This window comes from Bufo gargarizans, chromosome 2, assembly GCF_014858855.1.
Source record: "Bufo gargarizans isolate SCDJY-AF-19 chromosome 2, ASM1485885v1, whole genome shotgun sequence".
Classification (NCBI taxonomy): Eukaryota; Metazoa; Chordata; class Amphibia; order Anura; family Bufonidae; genus Bufo; species Bufo gargarizans.
This window is the reverse complement of record NC_058081.1, coordinates 570,034,243-570,052,889: the sequence shown is the minus strand read 5'-3', so window position 1 is coordinate 570,052,889 and position 18,647 is coordinate 570,034,243. Positions and strand designations below refer to the sequence as shown.

The 18,647-nt window shown below is 46.8% G+C and overlaps 1 protein-coding gene across 1 annotated transcript in view; it reads left to right on the top strand.

Moving 5' to 3' along the window:
* PTPRH (protein tyrosine phosphatase receptor type H) overlaps nucleotides 1–18,647 on the top strand; it is a 167,981-nt gene that overhangs the window by 113,614 nt on the left and 35,720 nt on the right. The window contains exons 9-10 of the mRNA XM_044281718.1: nucleotides 248–517; nucleotides 3,410–3,679. Coding sequence (XP_044137653.1) covers nucleotides 248–517; nucleotides 3,410–3,679 — 540 coding nt within the window. The remainder of the gene's footprint in view (nucleotides 1–247; nucleotides 518–3,409; nucleotides 3,680–18,647) is intronic.

Genomic DNA, 18,647 nt, shown 5'->3' with positions numbered 1-18,647 from the left:
CCCACCACGTACATACATCTTTCCAGCTTGTAAGTCCGCACCAGTGCTCATGATTCTGTGAGCCAGGGCTTGAGGAGCAGCCAGAAATTGGAACCAGTAAATTATGGCACCCACAGAAAGCCACCGAATCGCTCTGTCTGTTCTTGTGGAAGCTAATATCTAGGTATTGTGTGTTGAGAACAGTGTTAGATATTGGATTAGAAGAGATATGATTCATTTGCTTAAAAAATTTTTTTTATATTTCAAGAACCAAGCATAGTCCAAGGAGTGAAAGAATCTGATGTATCAAATACCACAGTGACTCTTCAGTGGGATTTCTCCCAGGACATTAATAATAAAACATATACTTACACTGTGGATTGCCAAGGCTCACCTTCCTCCAGTATTTCCTCTCTAAAGAACAACTCTGTAGCTGTAGAGAATCTAAAGCCAGGAGAAGACTACACCCTCACTGTCTTTGCAGTTACTGAGAATGGGATTAATAGTCAATCATCCAAAACTGTACCTGTAACAACAAGTAAGTTCGCAATTACATAGCGATGATGTATATCCGTTAATAAATTATTTGGGTTATTAATTAAAGGGAACCTGTCACCGGGATTTTGTGTATAGAGCTGAGGACATGGGTTGCTAGATGGCCGCTAGCACATTCGCAATACCCAGTCCCCATAGCTCTGTGTGCTTTTATTGTGTAAAAAAAACAATTTGATACATATGCAAATTAACCTGACATGAGTCCTGTATGCGAGATAAGTCAGGGACAGGACTCATCTCAGGTTAATTTGCATATGTATAAAATCGATTATTTTACACAATAAAAGCACACAGAGCTACGGGGACTGGGTATTGCGGATGTGCTAGCGGCCATCTAGCAACCCATGTCCTCAGCTCTATACACAAAATCCAGGTGACAGGTTCCCTTTAAGACCGCCGTTTTAGACGCGCGTCTTAATAACCCCTTGCACTGGCAAGGGATACACCGGAGTTATGTAGAGGTACTGGCTTCTACATCACTTCGGCGCATCCACCATAGGTCTAAATTTAAGCCACGGGGGCATATATCACTTAGTAATTGACCCCCTATGTGTTATACATAAAGTATTGTACCATGTGCTGAAGTAGCAGTGTGAAGAACACATCATCAGATTACAGAAGAGAGGAGACTACATAAAAGTGTTGCCTCGTTTCACATTAATATCATATCCCCAGGGTATTCCATAAATGTCCTATAGGTGCAGTTCCCACAACTGGGACATGCTCCTATGTCCAAGGACAGGGCTCTGCTGTAAATGGAGAGGATACCGTTTATGCATGTTTTTTTCCATTCATTGCTATTGGATTTAAACAGCCACTTTTAGAAGAAACTTAGCGATGAATGGAGAAAGCTGCACATGTGTGAAGGGGCTATGTTCAGAATTCCATAGCAGTGAATAGAGAAAGCTGTGCAGGTGGTGCCACTCTCCAATCACAACGGTGCCCCATTCTTGAGATAGGACTGGGTCCCAGGGGTGGGACCTGAATCTATTAAATATTTATGGCATATTTTGCAGATATGCCTTAAAGGGGGTTTCCCATCACAGACAAAAGGGGCATATCGCATATATGCCCCCATTGTCTGATAGGGACCCGCACCTATACCAAAAAACAGAGCGGACCCACACCTATACCAAGAACCTATACCAAGGTGGGAGCAGCCGCCCTCCATTTATTTCTATGGGGCCGCCGAAAATAGCCGAGCCAGCTGGCCCCATAGAAATGAATGGGACCGGTCGCCGCGCAAGCGCTGTGCGCTTCCATTCACTTGTATTGGGAGAGCACTTGGCGGTGGCTAGACCCCGGGTTTCCAACCACCGCTCTCCCTGCTTCGTGCTCAGCGTAGGTGCGGGTCCCAGAGGTAGGACCCATACCTATCAGACAAAGGGGGTATATCATTGTTTGTGATGGGAATACACCTTTAAATAGCTAGAGGGAACAACCGTATTAACCCCCTATCTGTCACATCCCTCCTAAACATGTCACTTTTGGAATTTTGACAGATTTTGAATGTATGCCTCAAGTAAATATAACTGGCACACAACTGGTTCCTTAAATTAATTTTAACGCCTTAGAGACATAACAAATTTTGGCCATGATAAATGCAAATGGCATTTATCATGTGGAGAAAGTTAACACAAGGCAGTTACTAATGTATTGTGATTGTCCATATTGCCTCCTTTGCTGGCTTGATAACTTTTTCCATCACATTATACACTGCTCATTTCCAGGGGTTACGACCACCCTGCAATCCAGCAGCGGTGGCTATGCTTGCAGTCATGGTCACTGGAGAGGTAGTGTGCAAGTATGGCCAACACTGCTGGTTATGTAGTCATAACCCCTGGATATGAACAGTGTATAATGTGATGGAAAAATGAATCAAGCCAGCAAAAGAGGCAATATGGACAATCACAATACATTAGTAAGTGCCTTGTATTAACTTTGTCTACATGATAAATGTCATTTACTGAAGTCATGCAACCCTTTTGAGGACCAGTAACCTTTTCTTCTTAATGTTTTCCAGTGGTCATAAGCAGTAAGAGCTGCAAGAACAGTATATGCTGCTCTTACTTCAACCTAATTCAGACTAGATTATTAGCTTTAAAACAAGACCAAGATCACAGCTCTAGCTCCATTCTAGGGGGAAAAAGAGCCATCAGAAGTGCCTCCTCTCCTGCAGCACCAAAGCCCGAACTCTTTCCAAGAAGTATTGTCCTGTTCATCTAGGTCAGGCATCCTCAAACTGCTGCCCTCCAGCTGTTGCAAAACTACAACTCCCAGCCTGCCCGAACAGCCTACAGCAGGGCATTGTGAGAGTTGTAGTTTTACAACAGCTGGAGGGCCGCAGGTTGAGCATGCCTGATCTAGGGCATCAGAATTTTTTAACTTTCAACCCCAGTCTATTGTACCTGTTTCAAAAGCATACTCACCTGCTCCCCAGCTATGCAGGGAACTCCAGCTAGTCCCATTCACTTGGATGGGGCTGCAGCACACTTCCCTGGAATGGTGAACTCACCTAATTAGAAGAAGGTGGTTTTGGAGTGGTCAAGGGATCATGGCATCTCTAGACATTCAACTATAATGACGGCCCATCCCTGTTAACACTATTACAGCCAATCACTGGAGGAGGCGTTGTAATAGACGGAATGAGCAGCCATTGGCTACCCTGAAAACCTGGCATGACATCTAATCAGTGCGGAACAAAACCTGTGAAGCGGGTCTGCAGTGGAATCTGTTAAATATGCATATTATACAATTTCTTTTGAGCACAAATACAGAAAATGTAAAATCCCAGAAGAGCCCTTTAATGTTTCCATAAAACGTATAATTAAAAGGTAAAATGTAAAATAAATTTGGTTTCTTCCCTTTATTTTAGTGCCCAACGCACCAGAAAATCTTCAGTGGAGTGCAATTAATGTCTCTGAAATATATGTTAACTGGTCAGCCCCAGCAGATCCTAATGAAAAGTATTATGACTACCACGTGATATGGAATGATACAATGCCATCAGAGAACCATTCAGCTTATACTAATGACACCCATCTTAACATAAAGAACCTTCTGCCAGGACATCTCTACAGCATCACCGTCACGTCTGTGATCAAGAAAATCCCAAGTGTTGAGGCTGGAATCTACACAGTGACCAGTAAGATTGTTTTTTTTCTATTTTACGGTTTCAAAGGGATTGTGCTGCTCTGTTACTCTTCCTGGAAAAATATGAATGAACTGACAACCTTGCGTCCGCATTCCCCTTGTCAGCGGGAAATGTCCATGCAGAGTTGTCAGTACTCCCAAGTGTGAGACTGTGTTGAGACGCATCTCATTGACACAGGAAATCATAACGCCTTGGATTTTTTTTATACTTTCCAGGAGGAATAACAAAGGAATGGCACAATGAGTTATAAGAAATATGCTCCAGAATTGTTATTTCAAGGAGATGCAACTAGTTACTAAACTGGACATGTCCTCTCTGACAAAATTATACCATATCTACTGGTCTGGTATACGTCTGTACATAAATGATATAAATAATTGGGCAGATTTACATCACAGATTTAGCAGAAAGGGGTAGAGATGAGTGAATTTCTCGATCCAAATTTATTTATGGTGAATCCTGTTAAAAAACGGCAATTTCCTGGATGCAGAGAGCGTTTGTAGTGGTGTGGAACACTGTGCCTTGTAGTAACACGCATAGGGAGTCTGCTGTGGTAGTGAAACAATACTGTGAGTCAGTATGACATGTAGATGACAGGCGTCGCTCTTAGAATCACTGCACACTTCACTTATTTGGGAAGTCACGGGGCCAAAACTGACCAAATAACTCAAGTGTGAACTCAGCCTAACAGGTCAATGTTAGCGTCAAGAATAAACACACTCCTTTAACACCGTTGGCAGCTGATTCCACATAGATGTCTACAGAACCTGTTCCATTAAACGCTTATACAAGTAGCGCCCCCCTGATTATTTTTGCCATTCTTCTGATCCATCAGAACAATAACCCCCAAAAAACTGATCCGGTCTGTGGAGCATCCGCCTTCACTCGGTCAGCATTTGGTTAGTAAATGAATGGAATACTTGCATGTCTTCTGTATTTTGTACCCACTTGTGCTTTTGGCTACCAAATCATAAGCCAATTCTGATGCAAAATAGAGACCATGTCATGCAGGCCTTACAGCTGTTACATAGAAAGAATCAGTTGTGCGTCTCATTTTTCCTTCCTTCTGACAGATCAGTAGAGGGGTCAAATAAATGATGATGTCAGCCATGCCGAAAGGCAAAATAGTGGCCCAGTCATGAAGTGGGGAGGGTGGGAACACCATGAGAAGTCCACAGAGTGGCCCTATGATATAGTGGTGAGGTGAAAGCAGCATGAGTAGACCACAGAGTGGCACAATGACAGAGTGTGGAGGTGGCGGCAACAGCAGCATCAGAAGGAGGTCACAGAGTGGCACAATGACAGAGTTTGGAGCTGGCGGCGGCATCAGCATCAGGAGGAGGCCACAGGGGGGCACCTTGACAGTGTGAAGGTGGCAGCAACAGCAGCAGCATGAGGTGACCACAGAGTGGCACAATGACAGAGTGTGAAGGTGGCGGCATCAGCATCAGGAGACCACAGAGTGGCAAGGTGACAGTGTGGGGATGGCAGCAGCATCAGCAAGCCACATAGTGGCACGCTGACATAGTGTGGAGGTGGCAGCAGCATCAGGAGACCACAGAGTGGCAAGGTGACATAGTGCGGAGGTGGCACCAGTATCTGGAGACCACAGAGTGACCCGGTGACATAGTAGGGAGGTGGCTGGCAATACCAGTACCAGCTGAAGATGGTGGGTGAAAGAAGGAGCACTTGGTATCAGATGTGTGGCATCAGGCAGGTGGCATCATCAGAATAGTAGCTGAGGCAGGTAGCCAAAGAAACCGGTCTCTTTTGTCAGAAGAAGGGTAAAATATATGATGATGTCAGCCATGCCGAAAAGCAAAATAGTGGCCCAGTCATGAAGTGGGGAGGGTGGGAACACCATGAGAAGTCCACAAAGTGGCCCTATGATATAGTGGTGAGGTGGAAGCAGCATGAGTAGACCACAGAGTGCCACAATGACAGAATGTGGAGGTGGCTGCAGCAGCCAGGAGGCCATATAGTGGCACAATGACAGAGTTTGGAGCTGGCGGCAGCAGCAGCATCAGGAGGAGGCCACAGGGTGGCACAATGACAGTGTGGAGGTGGCATCAACAGCAGCAGCATGAGGTGACCACAGAGTGGCACAATGACAGAGTGTGAAGGTGGCAGCATCAGCATCAGGAGACCACAGAGTGGCAAGGTGACAGTGTGGGGGTGGCAGCAGCATCATAAGGCCACAGAGTGGCAAGGTGACATAGTGTGGAGGTTGCAGCAGCATCAGCAAGCCACATAGTGGCACGCTGACATAGTGTGGAGGTGGCAGCAGCATCAGGAGACCACAGAGTGGCAAGGTGACATAGTGCGGAGGTGGCACCAGTATCAGGAGACCACAGAGTGACCCGGTGACAGAGTAGGGAGGTGGGTGGCAATACCAGTACCAGCTGAAGATGGTGGGGGAGAGAAGGAGCACTTGGTATCAGATGTGTGGCATCAGGCGGGTGGCATCATCAGAATAGTAGCTAAGGCAGGTAGCCAAAGAAACCGGTCTCTTTTGTCAAAGTGTTGGTGTGGCACCATGGATGATCTAATCTGATGCATCAGGTATTGGTGGGTGGAAATCCTGGCTGATCCACGCCTGATTCATCTTGACAAAGGTCAGTCTCTCCACATTTTGGGTGGACAGGCGAGTTCTTCTTGGGGTAACTATGGCCCCCGCCACACTAAACACCCGCTCTGATGCTACATTACTGACCGGGCAGGACAGATTTTCCAAGGCAAACTCTGCCAGTTGCGGCCACAAATCCAGTTTGGCTGCCTAGTAGTCCAGCGGATCTTCAATGTAGGGTGGCAGGGTGCTGTCCAAGTATCCCAACACCTGCTGGTTCAGGTCCTGCTCTAGGTCTAGCTGCTGTTGCTGATAAGTAGTTTTTACACTAGGCTGGCCTTTTCCCCTGACATCATACCTCCTAGGATCAACTCCATTCTAGAAACTACGGTCGCTCTACTGCCTCATAGGCTTCAAAATCAAAATTTTCCTGAAATTTGTATCGAATTCCACTTCGTGAACTTCGATTCGCTCATCTCTAGAAAGAGGGCATGGCTTCAGTTATGTCCTGTAAACTATGAGAGGCATTTATCAAAAATAGTATTCCTTATACTAGTTTTGATCTAGTTTGCCCTAACATGAGAGGCACGATATTTGCTAAAAAAACATCACCTCTTAATTATATTCTCATATCTTGGGAGGTACATGCACCAGTATGTGAAATCCATGCCAGATAGTCGCTGGGGATGGTTTCAAGTGTAAGTAATCTTAAATCTGTTAAGCCCTGCCTTAACGCCGCTCCTCACGCCCTTCCCACTTGTAAGAAAAGTGGTGTTCACTTACTCCAAATCATCATCTTAAGGCCTCATGCACACGACCGTTTTTTATTAAGGTCCGCAAAAACGGGGGTCCGTAGGTCCGTGATCCGTGACCGTTTTTTCGTCCGTGGGTCTTCCTTGTTTTTTGGAGGATCCACGGACATGAAAAATGAAAAAAAAAATCTAAGTCAAGTTTGCCATTGAAATGATAGGAAAAAACGGACACGGATCACGGACACGGATGACAATCTTGTGTGCATCCGTGATTTTTCACGGACCCATTGACTTGAATGGGTCCGTGAACCGTTGGCCGTGAAAAAAATAGGACAGGTCATATTTTTTTCACGGCCAGGAAGCACGGATCACGGATGCGGCTGCCAAACGGTGCATTTTCCGATTTTTCCACGGACCCATTGAAAGTCAATGGGTCCGTGGAAAAAAAACGGAAAACGGCACAACGGCCACGGATGCACACAACGGTCGTGTGCATGAGGCCTAAAGCGGTTGTCCCACAAAAAATGTTCTACATTTTTTTTTAACCCGCTCCTGGATCTGAATACTGTTTTAATTGCATGTAATTAATATGCCAGTGAGCTATTCAATAAAATGTATCTGTATAGCGCCACCTGCTGTTTTTTCTTTTCCATATTTCTCCATCCACCTCACTGAGATGTTCGCACGCATTGAGTTTAAAGGGAACCTGTCACCTCCCAAAACCATCACAAGCAGCCAGCAGTACCTGCGTGTAGCCAGCAGTGTGTTTCTGATGATGCCTTTCAGCAGTGCAGCAAAAGTAATAAAACATTGTTTTATCCCCTGTTATTTACCACACATGCTTGAAGTGAAGGGGGCAGCGGCCTCCTTGCTTCAAGTGACGGCAACTGCGCCCCCTTCCCTGCTCCATCGCTGTGACTGACAGCCGGCAGTTCGGTTGGCTTTGCCAAGCTCTCTGCATAAGCGCTGTCAGTCACAGCAAAGGGGCAGTGAAGGGGGCGCCGTTACCGTGACTTGAAGCAAGGAGGCCGCTGCTTCCTTGACTTCAAGCATGTGTGGAGGAAAACTAAGTTTTCTGAGCTTTTGCTGCATCTGCCTTCAGGAAGAAAGGCATCATCAGAAACACACTGCTGGCTACACGCAGGTATTGCTGGCGGCTTGGGATGCTTTTGGGAGGCGACAGGTTCCCTTTAAATCCTCAACTGCTACCAGCTGTATCTTCTATTAGAAGCTGTGGCAGTTACAGGGAGAGTAGAGTTGAGCGAACACCTGGATGTTCGGGTTCGAGAAGTTCGGCCGAACATCCCGGAAATGTTCGGGTTCGGGATCCGAACCCGATCCGAACTTCGTCCCGAACCCGAACCCCATTGAAGTCAATGGGGACCCGAACTTTTCGGCACTAAAAAGGCTGTAAAACAGCCCAGGAAAGAGCTAGAGGGCTGCAAAAGGCAGCAACATGTAGGTAAATCCCCTGCAAACAAATGTGGATAGGGAAATGAATTAAAATAAAAATTAAATAAATAAAAATTAACCAAAATCAATTGGAGAGAGGTTCCATAGCAGAGAATCTGGCTTCCCGTCACCCACCACTGGAACAGTCCATTCTCAGATATTTAGGCCCCGGCACCCAGGCAGAGGAGAGAGGTCCCGTAACAGAGAATCTGTCTTCATGTCAGCAGAGAATTAGTCTGCATGTCATAGCAGAGAATGAGGCTTCACGTCAGCCACCACTGCAACAGTCCATTGGCATATATTTAGGCCCAGCACACACACAGGCAGAGGAGAGAGGTCCCGTAACAGACAATCTGGCTTCATGTCAGCAGAGAATCAGTCTGCATGTCATAGCAGAGAATCAGGCTTCACGTCAGCCACCACTGCAACAGTCCATTGGCATATATTTAGGCCCAGCACACACACAGGCAGAGGAGAGAGGTCCCGTAACAGAGAATCTGGCTTCATGTCAGCAGAGAATCAGTCTGCATGTCATAGCAGAGAATGAGGCTTCACGTCACCCACCACTGCAACAGTCCATTGGCATATATTTAGGCCTAGCACACAGGCAGAGCAGAGAGGTCCCGTAACAGACAATCTGGCTTCATGTCAGCAGAGAATCAGTCTGCATGTCATAGCAGAGAATGAGGCTTCACGTCAGCCACCACTGCAACAGTCCATTGGCATATATTTAGGCCTAGCACACAGGCAGAGCAGAGAGGTCCCGTAACAGACAATCTGGCTTCATGTCAGCAGAGAATCAGTCTGCATGTCATAGCAGAGAATCAGGCTTCACGTCAGCCACCACTGCAACAGTCCATTGTCATAAATTTAGGCCCAGCACCCAGGCAGAGGAGAGAGGTCCCGTAACAGACAATCTGGCTTCATGTCAGCAGAGAATTAGTCTGCATGTCATAGCAGAGAATCAGGCTTCATGTCAGCCACCACTGCAACAGTCCATTGGCATATATTTAGGCCCAGCACCCAGGCAGAGGAGGGAGGTCCCGTAACAGAGAATCTGTCTTCATGTCAGCAGAGAATCAGTCTGCATGTCATAGCAGAGAATGAGGCTTCACGTCACCCACCACTGCAACAGTCCATTGGCATATATTTAGGCCTAGCACACAGGCAGAGCAGAGAGGTCCCGTAACAGACAATCTGGCTTCATGTCAGCAGAGAATCAGTCTGCATGTCATAGCAGAGAATCAGGCTTCACGTCAGCCACCACTGCAACAGTCCATTGGCATATATTTAGGCCTAGCACACAGGCAGAGCAGAGAGGTCCCGTAACAGACAATCTGGCTTCATGTCAGCAGAGAATCAGTCTGCATGTCATAGCAGAGAATCAGGCTTCACGTCAGCCACCACTGCAACAGTCCATTGTCATAAATTTAGGCCCAGCACCCAGGCAGAGGAGAGAGGTCCCGTAACAGAGAATCTGTCTTCATGTCAGCAGAGAATCAGTCTGCATGTCATAGCAGAGAATGAGGCTTCACGTCAGCCACCACTGCAACAGTCCATTGGCATATATTTAGGCCTAGCACACAGGCAGAGGAGAGGTTCATTCAACTTTGGGTAGCCTCGCAATATAATGGTAAAATGAAAATAAAAATAGGATTGAATGAGGAAGTGCCCTGGAGTCCAATAATATATGGTTATGGGGAGGTAGTTAATGTCTAATCTGGACAAGGGACGGACAGGTCCTGTGGGATCCATGCCTGGTTCATTTTTATGAACGTCAGCTTGTCCACATTGGCTGTAGACAGGCGGCTGCGTTTGTCTGTAATGACGCCCCCTGCCGTGCTGAATACACGTTCAGACAAAACGCTGGCTGCCGGGCAGGCCAGCACCTCCAAGGCATAAAAGGCTAGCTCTGGCCACGTGGACAATTTAGAGACCCAGAAGTTGAATGGGGCCGAACCATCAGTCAGTACGTGGAGGGGTGTGCACACGTACTGTTCCACCATGTTAGTGAAATGTTGCCTCCTGCTAACACGTTGCGTATCAGGTGGTGGTGCAGTTAGCTGTGGCGTGTTGACAAAAGTTTTCCACATCTCTGCCATGCTAACCCTGCCCTCAGAGGAGCTGGCCGTGACACAGCTGCCTTGGCGACCTCTTGCTCCTCCTCTGCCTTGGCCTTGGGCTTCCACTTGTTCCCCTGTGACATTTGGGAATGCTCTCAGTAGCGCGTCTACCAACGTGCGCTTGTACTCGCGCATCTTCCTATCACGCTCCAGTGCAGGAAGTAAGGTGGGCACATTGTCTTTGTAGCGTGGATCCAGCAGGGTGGCAACCCAGTAGTCCGCACAGGTTAAAATGTGGGCAACTCTGCTGTCGTTGCGCAGGCACTGCAGCATGTAGTCGCTCATGTGTGCCAGGCTGCCCAGGGGTAAGGACAAGCTGTCCTCTGTGGGAGGCGTATCGTCATCGTCCTGCCTTTCCCCCCAGCCACGCACCAGTGATGGACCCGAGCTGCGTTGGGTGCCACCCCGCTGTGACCATGCTTCATCCTCATCCTCCTCCACCTCCTCCTCATCCTCGTCCTCCTCGTCCTCCAGTAGTGGGCCCTGGCTGGCCACATTTGTACCTGGCCTCTGCTGTTGCCAAAAACCTCCCTCTGAGTCACTTCGAAGAGACTGGCCTGAAAGTGCTAAAAATGACCCCTCTTCCTCCTCCTCCTCCTCCTCCTCCTGGGCCACCTCCTCTTCCATCATCGCCCTAAGTGTTTTCTCAAGGAGACATAGAAGTGGTATTGTAACGCTGATAACGGTGTCATCGCCACTGGCCATGTTGGTGGAGTACTCGAAACAGCGCAACAGGGCACACAGGTCTCGCATGGAGGCCCAGTCATTGGTGGTGAAGTGGTGCTGTTCTGTAGTGCGACTGACCCGTGCGTGCTGCAGCTGAAACTCCACTATGGCCTGCTGCTGCTCGCACAGTCTGTCCAGCATGTGCAAGGTGGAGTTCCACCTGGTGGGCACGTCGCATATGAGGCGGTGAGCGGGAAGGCCGAAGTTACGCTGTAGCGCAGACAGGCGAGCAGCAGCAGGATGTGAACGCCGGAAGCGCGAACAGACGGCCCGCACTTTATGCAGCAGCTCTGACATGTCGGGGTAGTTGTGAATGAACTTCTGCACCACCAAATTCAGCACATGCGCCAAGCAAGGGATGTGCGTCAAATTGGCTAGTCCCAGAGCTGCAACGAGATTTCGCCCATTATCACACACCACCAGGCCGGGCTTGAGGCTCACCGGCAGCAACCACTCGTCGGTCTGTTGTTCTATACCCCGCCACAACTCCTGTGCGGTGTGGGGCCTGTCCCCCAAACATATGAGTTTCAGAATGGCCTGCTGACGTTTACCCCGGGCTGTGCTGAAGTTGGTGGTGAAGGTGTGTGGCTGACTGGATGAGCAGGTGGAAGAAGAGGAGGAGGAAGCCGAGAAGGAGGAGGTGGCAACAGGAGGCAAAGAATGTTGCCCTGCGATCCTTGGCGGCGGAAGGACGTGCGCCAAACAGCTCTCCGCCTGGGGCCCAGCTGCCACTACATTTACCCAGTGTGCAGTTAGGGAGATATAGCGTCCCTGGCCGTGCTTACTGGTCCACGTATCTGTGGTTAGGTGGACCTTGCCACAGATGGCGTTGCGCAGTGCACACTTGATTTTATCGGATACTTGGTTGTGCAGGGAAGGCACGGCTCTCTTGGAGAAGTAGTGCCGGCTGGGAACAACATACTGTGGGACAGCAAGCGACATGAGCTGTTTGAAGCTGTCTGTGTCCACCAGCCTAAATGACAGCATTTCATAGGCCAGTAGTTTAGAAATGCTGGCATTCAGGGCCAGGGATCGAGGGTGGCTAGGTGGGAATTTACGCTTTCTATCAAATGTTTGTGAGATGGAGAGCTGAACGCTGGCGTGTGACATGGTTGAGACGCTTGGTGACGGAGGTGGTGGTGGTGGTGTTGGTGGTACATCCCCTGTTTGCTGGGCGGCAGGTGCCAACGTTCCTCCAGAGGCGGAGGAAGAGGCCGAGGCGGCAGCAGCAGAATAGGCCGAGGCGGCAGCAGCAGAAGAGGTAGCAGGGGGAGCCTGAGTGACTTCCTTGGTTTTAAGGTGTTTACTCCACTGCAGTTCATGCTTTGCATGCAGGTGCCTGGTCATGCAGGTTGTGCTCAGGTTCAGAACGTTAATGCCTCGCTTCAGGCTCTGATGGCACAGCGTGCAAACCACTCGGGTCTTGTCGTCAGCACATTGTTTGAAGAAGTGCCATGCCAGGGAACTCCTTGAAGCTGCCTTTGGGGTGCTCGGTCCCAGATGGCGGCGGTCAGTAGCAGGCGGAGTCTCTTGGCGGCGGGTGTTCTGCTTTTGCCCACTGCTCCCTCTTTTGCTACGCTGTTGGCTCGGTCTCACCACTGCCTCTTCCTCCGAACTGTGAAAGTCAGTGGCACGACCTTCATTCCATGTGGGGTCTAGGACCTCATCGTCCCCTGCATCGTCTTCCACCCAGTCTTGATCCCTGACCTCCTGTTCAGTCTGCACACTGCAGAAAGACGCAGCAGTTGGCACCTGTGTTTCGTCATCATCAGAGACATGCTGAGGTGGTATTCCCATGTCCTCATCATCAGGAAACATAAGTGGTTGTGCGTCAGTGCATTCTATGTCTTTCACCGCTGGGGAAGGGCTAGGTGGATGCCCTTGGGAAACCCTGCCAGCGGAGTCTTCAAACAGCATAAGAGACTGCTGCATAACTTGAGGCTGAGACAGTTTCCCTGGTATGCATGGGGGTGATGTGACAGACTGATGGGGTTGGTTTTCAGGCGCCATCTGTGCGCTTTCTGCAGAAGACTGGGTGGGAGATAATGTGAACGTGCTGGATCCACTGTCGGCCACCCAATTGACTAATGCCTGTACCTGCTCAGGCCTTACCATCCTTAGAACGGCATTGGGCCCCACCATATATCGCTGTAAATTCTGGCGGCTACTGGGACCTGAGGTAGTTGGTACACTAGGACGTGTGGATGTGGCAGAACGGCCACGTCCTCTCCCAGCACCAGAGGGTCCACTAACACCACCACGACCATGTCCACGTCCGCGTCCCTTACTAGATGTTTTTCTCATTGTTATGGTTCACCACAACAACAAATATATTATTTGGCCCAATGTATTGTATTCAAATTCAGCGGGATATAAATTTGAGGCCTAGTATTTAGGCGCTGGGTGACCGGTATGGATTTAGTGACAGAATTAGACTTGGAAATGCACAGAAGCGTGTGTGTGAAGTTATTCTGAATGACCCTATGTGCACCTTCAATATGATCTACCCTTTTAGGGATAGATTTCAAATAGCTCTGATATAGCAGAAACGACTAAATTATGAAATTGCTAAATTGGGAATTGTATTTCAACCCAGAACAAAAAATGTGCTTTGACGGACACTAAATAACTTTCCCAGCCACAACAGGACAGCGGTAACGAGAGATTTAGCGGGATATAAATTTGAGGCCTAGTATTTAGGCGCTGGGTGACAGGTATGGGTTTAGTGACAGAATTAGATTTAGAAATGCACAGTAGCGGGTGTGTGAAGTTATTCTGAATGACCCTATGTGCACCTTGAATATTATATACCCTTTTAGGGATAGATTTCAAATAGCTCTGATATAGCAGAAACCACTAAATTATGAAATTGCTAAATTGGGAATTGTATTTCAACCCAGAACAAGAAATGTGCTTGAACGGACACTAAATAACTCGCCCAGCTACAGCACTAGGGACAGATTTAGCGGGATATAAATTTGAGGCCTAGTATTTAGGTGCTGGGTGACAGGTATGGGTTTAGTGCCAGAATTAGACTTGGAAATACACAGTAGCGGGTGTGTGTGAAGTTATTCTGAATGACCCAATGTGCACCTTGAATATTATATACCCTTTTAGGGATAGATTTCAAATAGCTCTGATATAGCAGAAACCACTAAATTATGAAATTGCTAAATTGGGAATTGTATTTCAACCCAGAACAAGAAATGTGCTTGAACGGACACTAAATAACTCGCCCAGCTACAGCACTAAGGACAGATTTAGCGGGATATAAATTTGAGGCCTAGTATTTAGGCGCTGGGTGACAGGTATGGGTTTAGTGCCAGAATTAGACTTGGAAATACACAGTAGCGGGTGTGTGTGAAGTTATTCTGAATGACCCAATGTGCACCTTGAATATTATATACCCTTTTAGGGATAGATTTCAAATAGCTCTGATATAGCAGAAACCACTAAATTATGAAATTGCTAAATTGGGAATTGTATTTCAACCCAGAACAAGAAATGTGCTTGAACGGACACTAAATAACTCGCCCAGCTACAGCACTAGGGACAGATTTAGCTGGATATAAATTTGAGGCCTAGTATTTAGGCGCTGGGTGACAGGTATGGGTTTAGTGCCAGAATTAGACTTGGAAATACACAGTAGCGGGTGTGTGTGAAGTTATTCTGAATGACCCAATGTGCACCTTGAATATTATATACCCTTTTAGGGATAGATTTCAAATAGCTCTGATATAGCAGAAACCACTAAATTATGAAATTGCTAAATTGGGAATTGTATTTCAACCCAGAACAAGAAATGTGCTTGAACGGACACTAAATAACTCGCCCAGCTACAGCACTAGGGACAGATTTAGCTGGATATAAATTTGAGGCCTAGTATTTAGGCGCTGGGTGACAGGTATGGGTTTAGTGCCAGAATTAGACTTGGAAATACACAGTAGCGGGTGTGTGTGAAGTTATTCTGAATGACCCAATGTGCACCTTGAATATTATATACCCTTTTAGGGATAGATTTCAAATAGCTCTGATATAGCAGAAACCACTAAATTATGAAATTGCTAAATTGGGAATTGTATTTCAACCCAGAACAAGAAATGTGCTTGAACGGACACTAAATAACTCGCCCAGCTACAGCACTAGGGACAGATTTAGCGGGATATAAATTTGAGGCCTAGTATTTAGGCGCTGGGTGACAGGTATGGGTTTAGTGCCAGAATTAGACTTGGAAATACACAGTAGCGGGTGTGTGTGAAGTTATTCTGAATGACCCAATGTGCACCTTGAATATTATATACCCTTTTAGGGATAGATTTCAAATAGCTCTGATATAGCAGAAACCACTAAATTATGAAATTGCTAAATTGGGAATTGTATTTCAACCCAGAACAAGAAATGTGCTTGAACGGACACTAAATAACTCGCCCAGCTACAGCACTAGGGACAGATTTAGCGGGATATAAATTTGAGGCCTAGTATTTAGGCGCTGGGTGACAGGTATGGGTTTAGTGCCAGAATTAGACTTGGAAATACACAGTAGCGGGTGTGTGTGAAGTTATTCTGAATGACCCAATGTGCACCTTGAATATTATATACCCTTTTAGGGATAGATTTCAAATAGCTCTGATATAGCAGAAACCACTAAATTATGAAATTGCTAAATTGGGAATTGTATTTCAACCCAGAACAAGAAATGTGCTTGAACGGACACTAAATAACTCGCCCAGCTACAGCACTAGGACAGATTTAGCGGGATATAAATTTGAGGCCTAGTATTTAGGCGCTGGGTGACAGGTATGGGTTTAGTGCCAGAATTAGACTTGGAAATACACAGTAGCGGGTGTGTGTGAAGTTATTCTGAATGACCCAATGTGCACCTTGAATATTATATACCCTTTTAGGGATAGATTTCAAATAGCTCTGATATAGCAGAAACCACTAAATTATGAAATTGCTAAATTGGGAATTGTATTTCAACCCAGAACAAGAAATGTGCTTGAACGGACACTAAATAACTCGCCCAGCTACAGCACTAAGGACAGATTTAGCGGGATATAAATTTGAGGCCTAGTATTTAGGCGCTGGGTGACAGGTATGGGTTTAGTGCCAGAATTAGACTTGGAAATACACAGTAGCGGGTGTGTGTGAAGTTATTCTGAATGACCCAATGTGCACCTTGAATATTATATACCCTTTTAGGGATAGATTTCAAATAGCTCTGATATAGCAGAAACCACTAAATTATGAAATTGCTAAATTGGGAATTGTATTTCAACCCAGAACAAGAAATGTGCTTGAACGGACACTAAATAACTCGCCCAGCTACAGCACTAAGGACAGATTTAGCGGGATATAAATTTGAGGCCTAGTATTTAGGCGCTGGGTGACAGGTATGGGTTTAGTGCCAGAATTAGACTTGGAAATACACAGTAGCGGGTGTGTGTGAAGTTATTCTGAATGACCCAATGTGCACCTTGAATATTATATACCCTTTTAGGGATAGATTTCAAATAGCTCTGATATAGCAGAAACCACTAAATTATGAAATTGCTAAATTGGGAATTGTATTTCAACCCAGAACAAGAAATGTGCTTGAACGGACACTAAATAACTCGCCCAGCTACAGCACTAGGGACAGATTTAGCTGGATATAAATTTGAGGCCTAGTATTTAGGCGCTGGGTGACAGGTATGGGTTTAGTGCCAGAATTAGACTTGGAAATACACAGTAGCGGGTGTGTGTGAAGTTATTCTGAATGACCCAATGTGCACCTTGAATATTATATACCCTTTTAGGGATAGATTTCAAATAGCTCTGATATAGCAGAAACCACTAAATTATGAAATTGCTAAATTGGGAATTGTATTTCAACCCAGAACAAGAAATGTGCTTGAACGGACACTAAATAACTCGCCCAGCTACAGCACTAAGGACAGATTTAGCGGGATATAAATTTGAGGCCTAGTATTTAGGCGCTGGGTGACCGGTATGGATTTAGTGACAGAATTAGACTGGGATATGGCCAAAAAATAAACAGACTATTGCTGGTTAAATGCACTTGGTGTGACAGCTTCACCCTGATGTAGGCTTTAGCCAAAAAACAACCACACCATTGAGGGTTAAATGCACTTGGTGACAGGCGCAGCTTGCCCCTGATTTAGTATATGGCCAAAAAATGAACAGACTATTGCTGGTTAAATGCACTTGGTGTGACAGCTTCACCCTGATGTAGGCTTTAGCCAAAAAACAACCACACCATTGAGGGTTAAATGCACTTGGTGACAGGCGCAGCTTGCCCCTGATTTTGTATATGGCCAAAAAATGAACAGACTATTGCTGGTTAAATGCACTTGGTGTGACAGCTTCACCCTGATGTAGGCTTTAGCCAAAAAACAACCACACCATTGAGGGTTAAATGCACTTGGTCGCAGCTTGTGCTGGCGCACCACAAGACACAAAATGGCCGCCGATCACCCCAGAAAAATGTGACTGACAAACGGTCTGGGCAGCCTAAAAACAGTGAGCAATTGAGGATCAGCAGCTCAATGATCCACAGCTGCAGATCGATCAGTTAATCAAGTCCTTTGGAGGAGTTAATCTGCCTAATCTCGCCCTACTGTCGCAGCCGCAACCTCTCCCTACGCTAATCAGAGCAGAGTGACGGGCGGCGCTATGTGACTCCAGCTTAAATAGAGGCTGGGTCACATGGTGCTCTGGCCAATCACAGCCATGCCAATAGTAGGCATGGCTGTGATGGCCTCTTGGGGCAAGTAGTATGACGCTTGTTGATTGGCTGCTTTGCAGCCTTTCAAAAAGCGCCAAGAAAGCGTCACAAAAGCGCGAAGAAAGCGACGAACACCGAACCCGAACCCGGACTTTTACGAAAATGTCCGGGTTCGGGTCCGTGTCACGGACACCCCAAAATTCGGTACGAACCCGAACTATACAGTTCGAGTTCGCTCATCCCTAAGGGAGAGAGCTGCAGCAGAAATAACATGTCCCTTGAGCTGTGATTGGGAAAAAGCTACAGCAGAGAGGACACACCCCTGAGCTGTTATAGGGAGAGAGCTGCAGCACAAAAGACACACCCCCTGATGAAAAGACATGCCCCCTGAGCTGCCATCCTGAAGAAAATCTAGCAGAGCAATGAATGGGGAGATCTATGGATCCATGTGAGGTACAGAAAGTTAGAGAGATATTGTCATATACTATATGAAGTCTGATTTTACATTTTTGCTTTTCAAAATGGTATAAACCTTTTAAATAAGAGCACAGCCCTGTAACATGATATGAGCTTGGAGGAAAAAGAGTCTACTCTGTTTTATGTCTGGCATGGC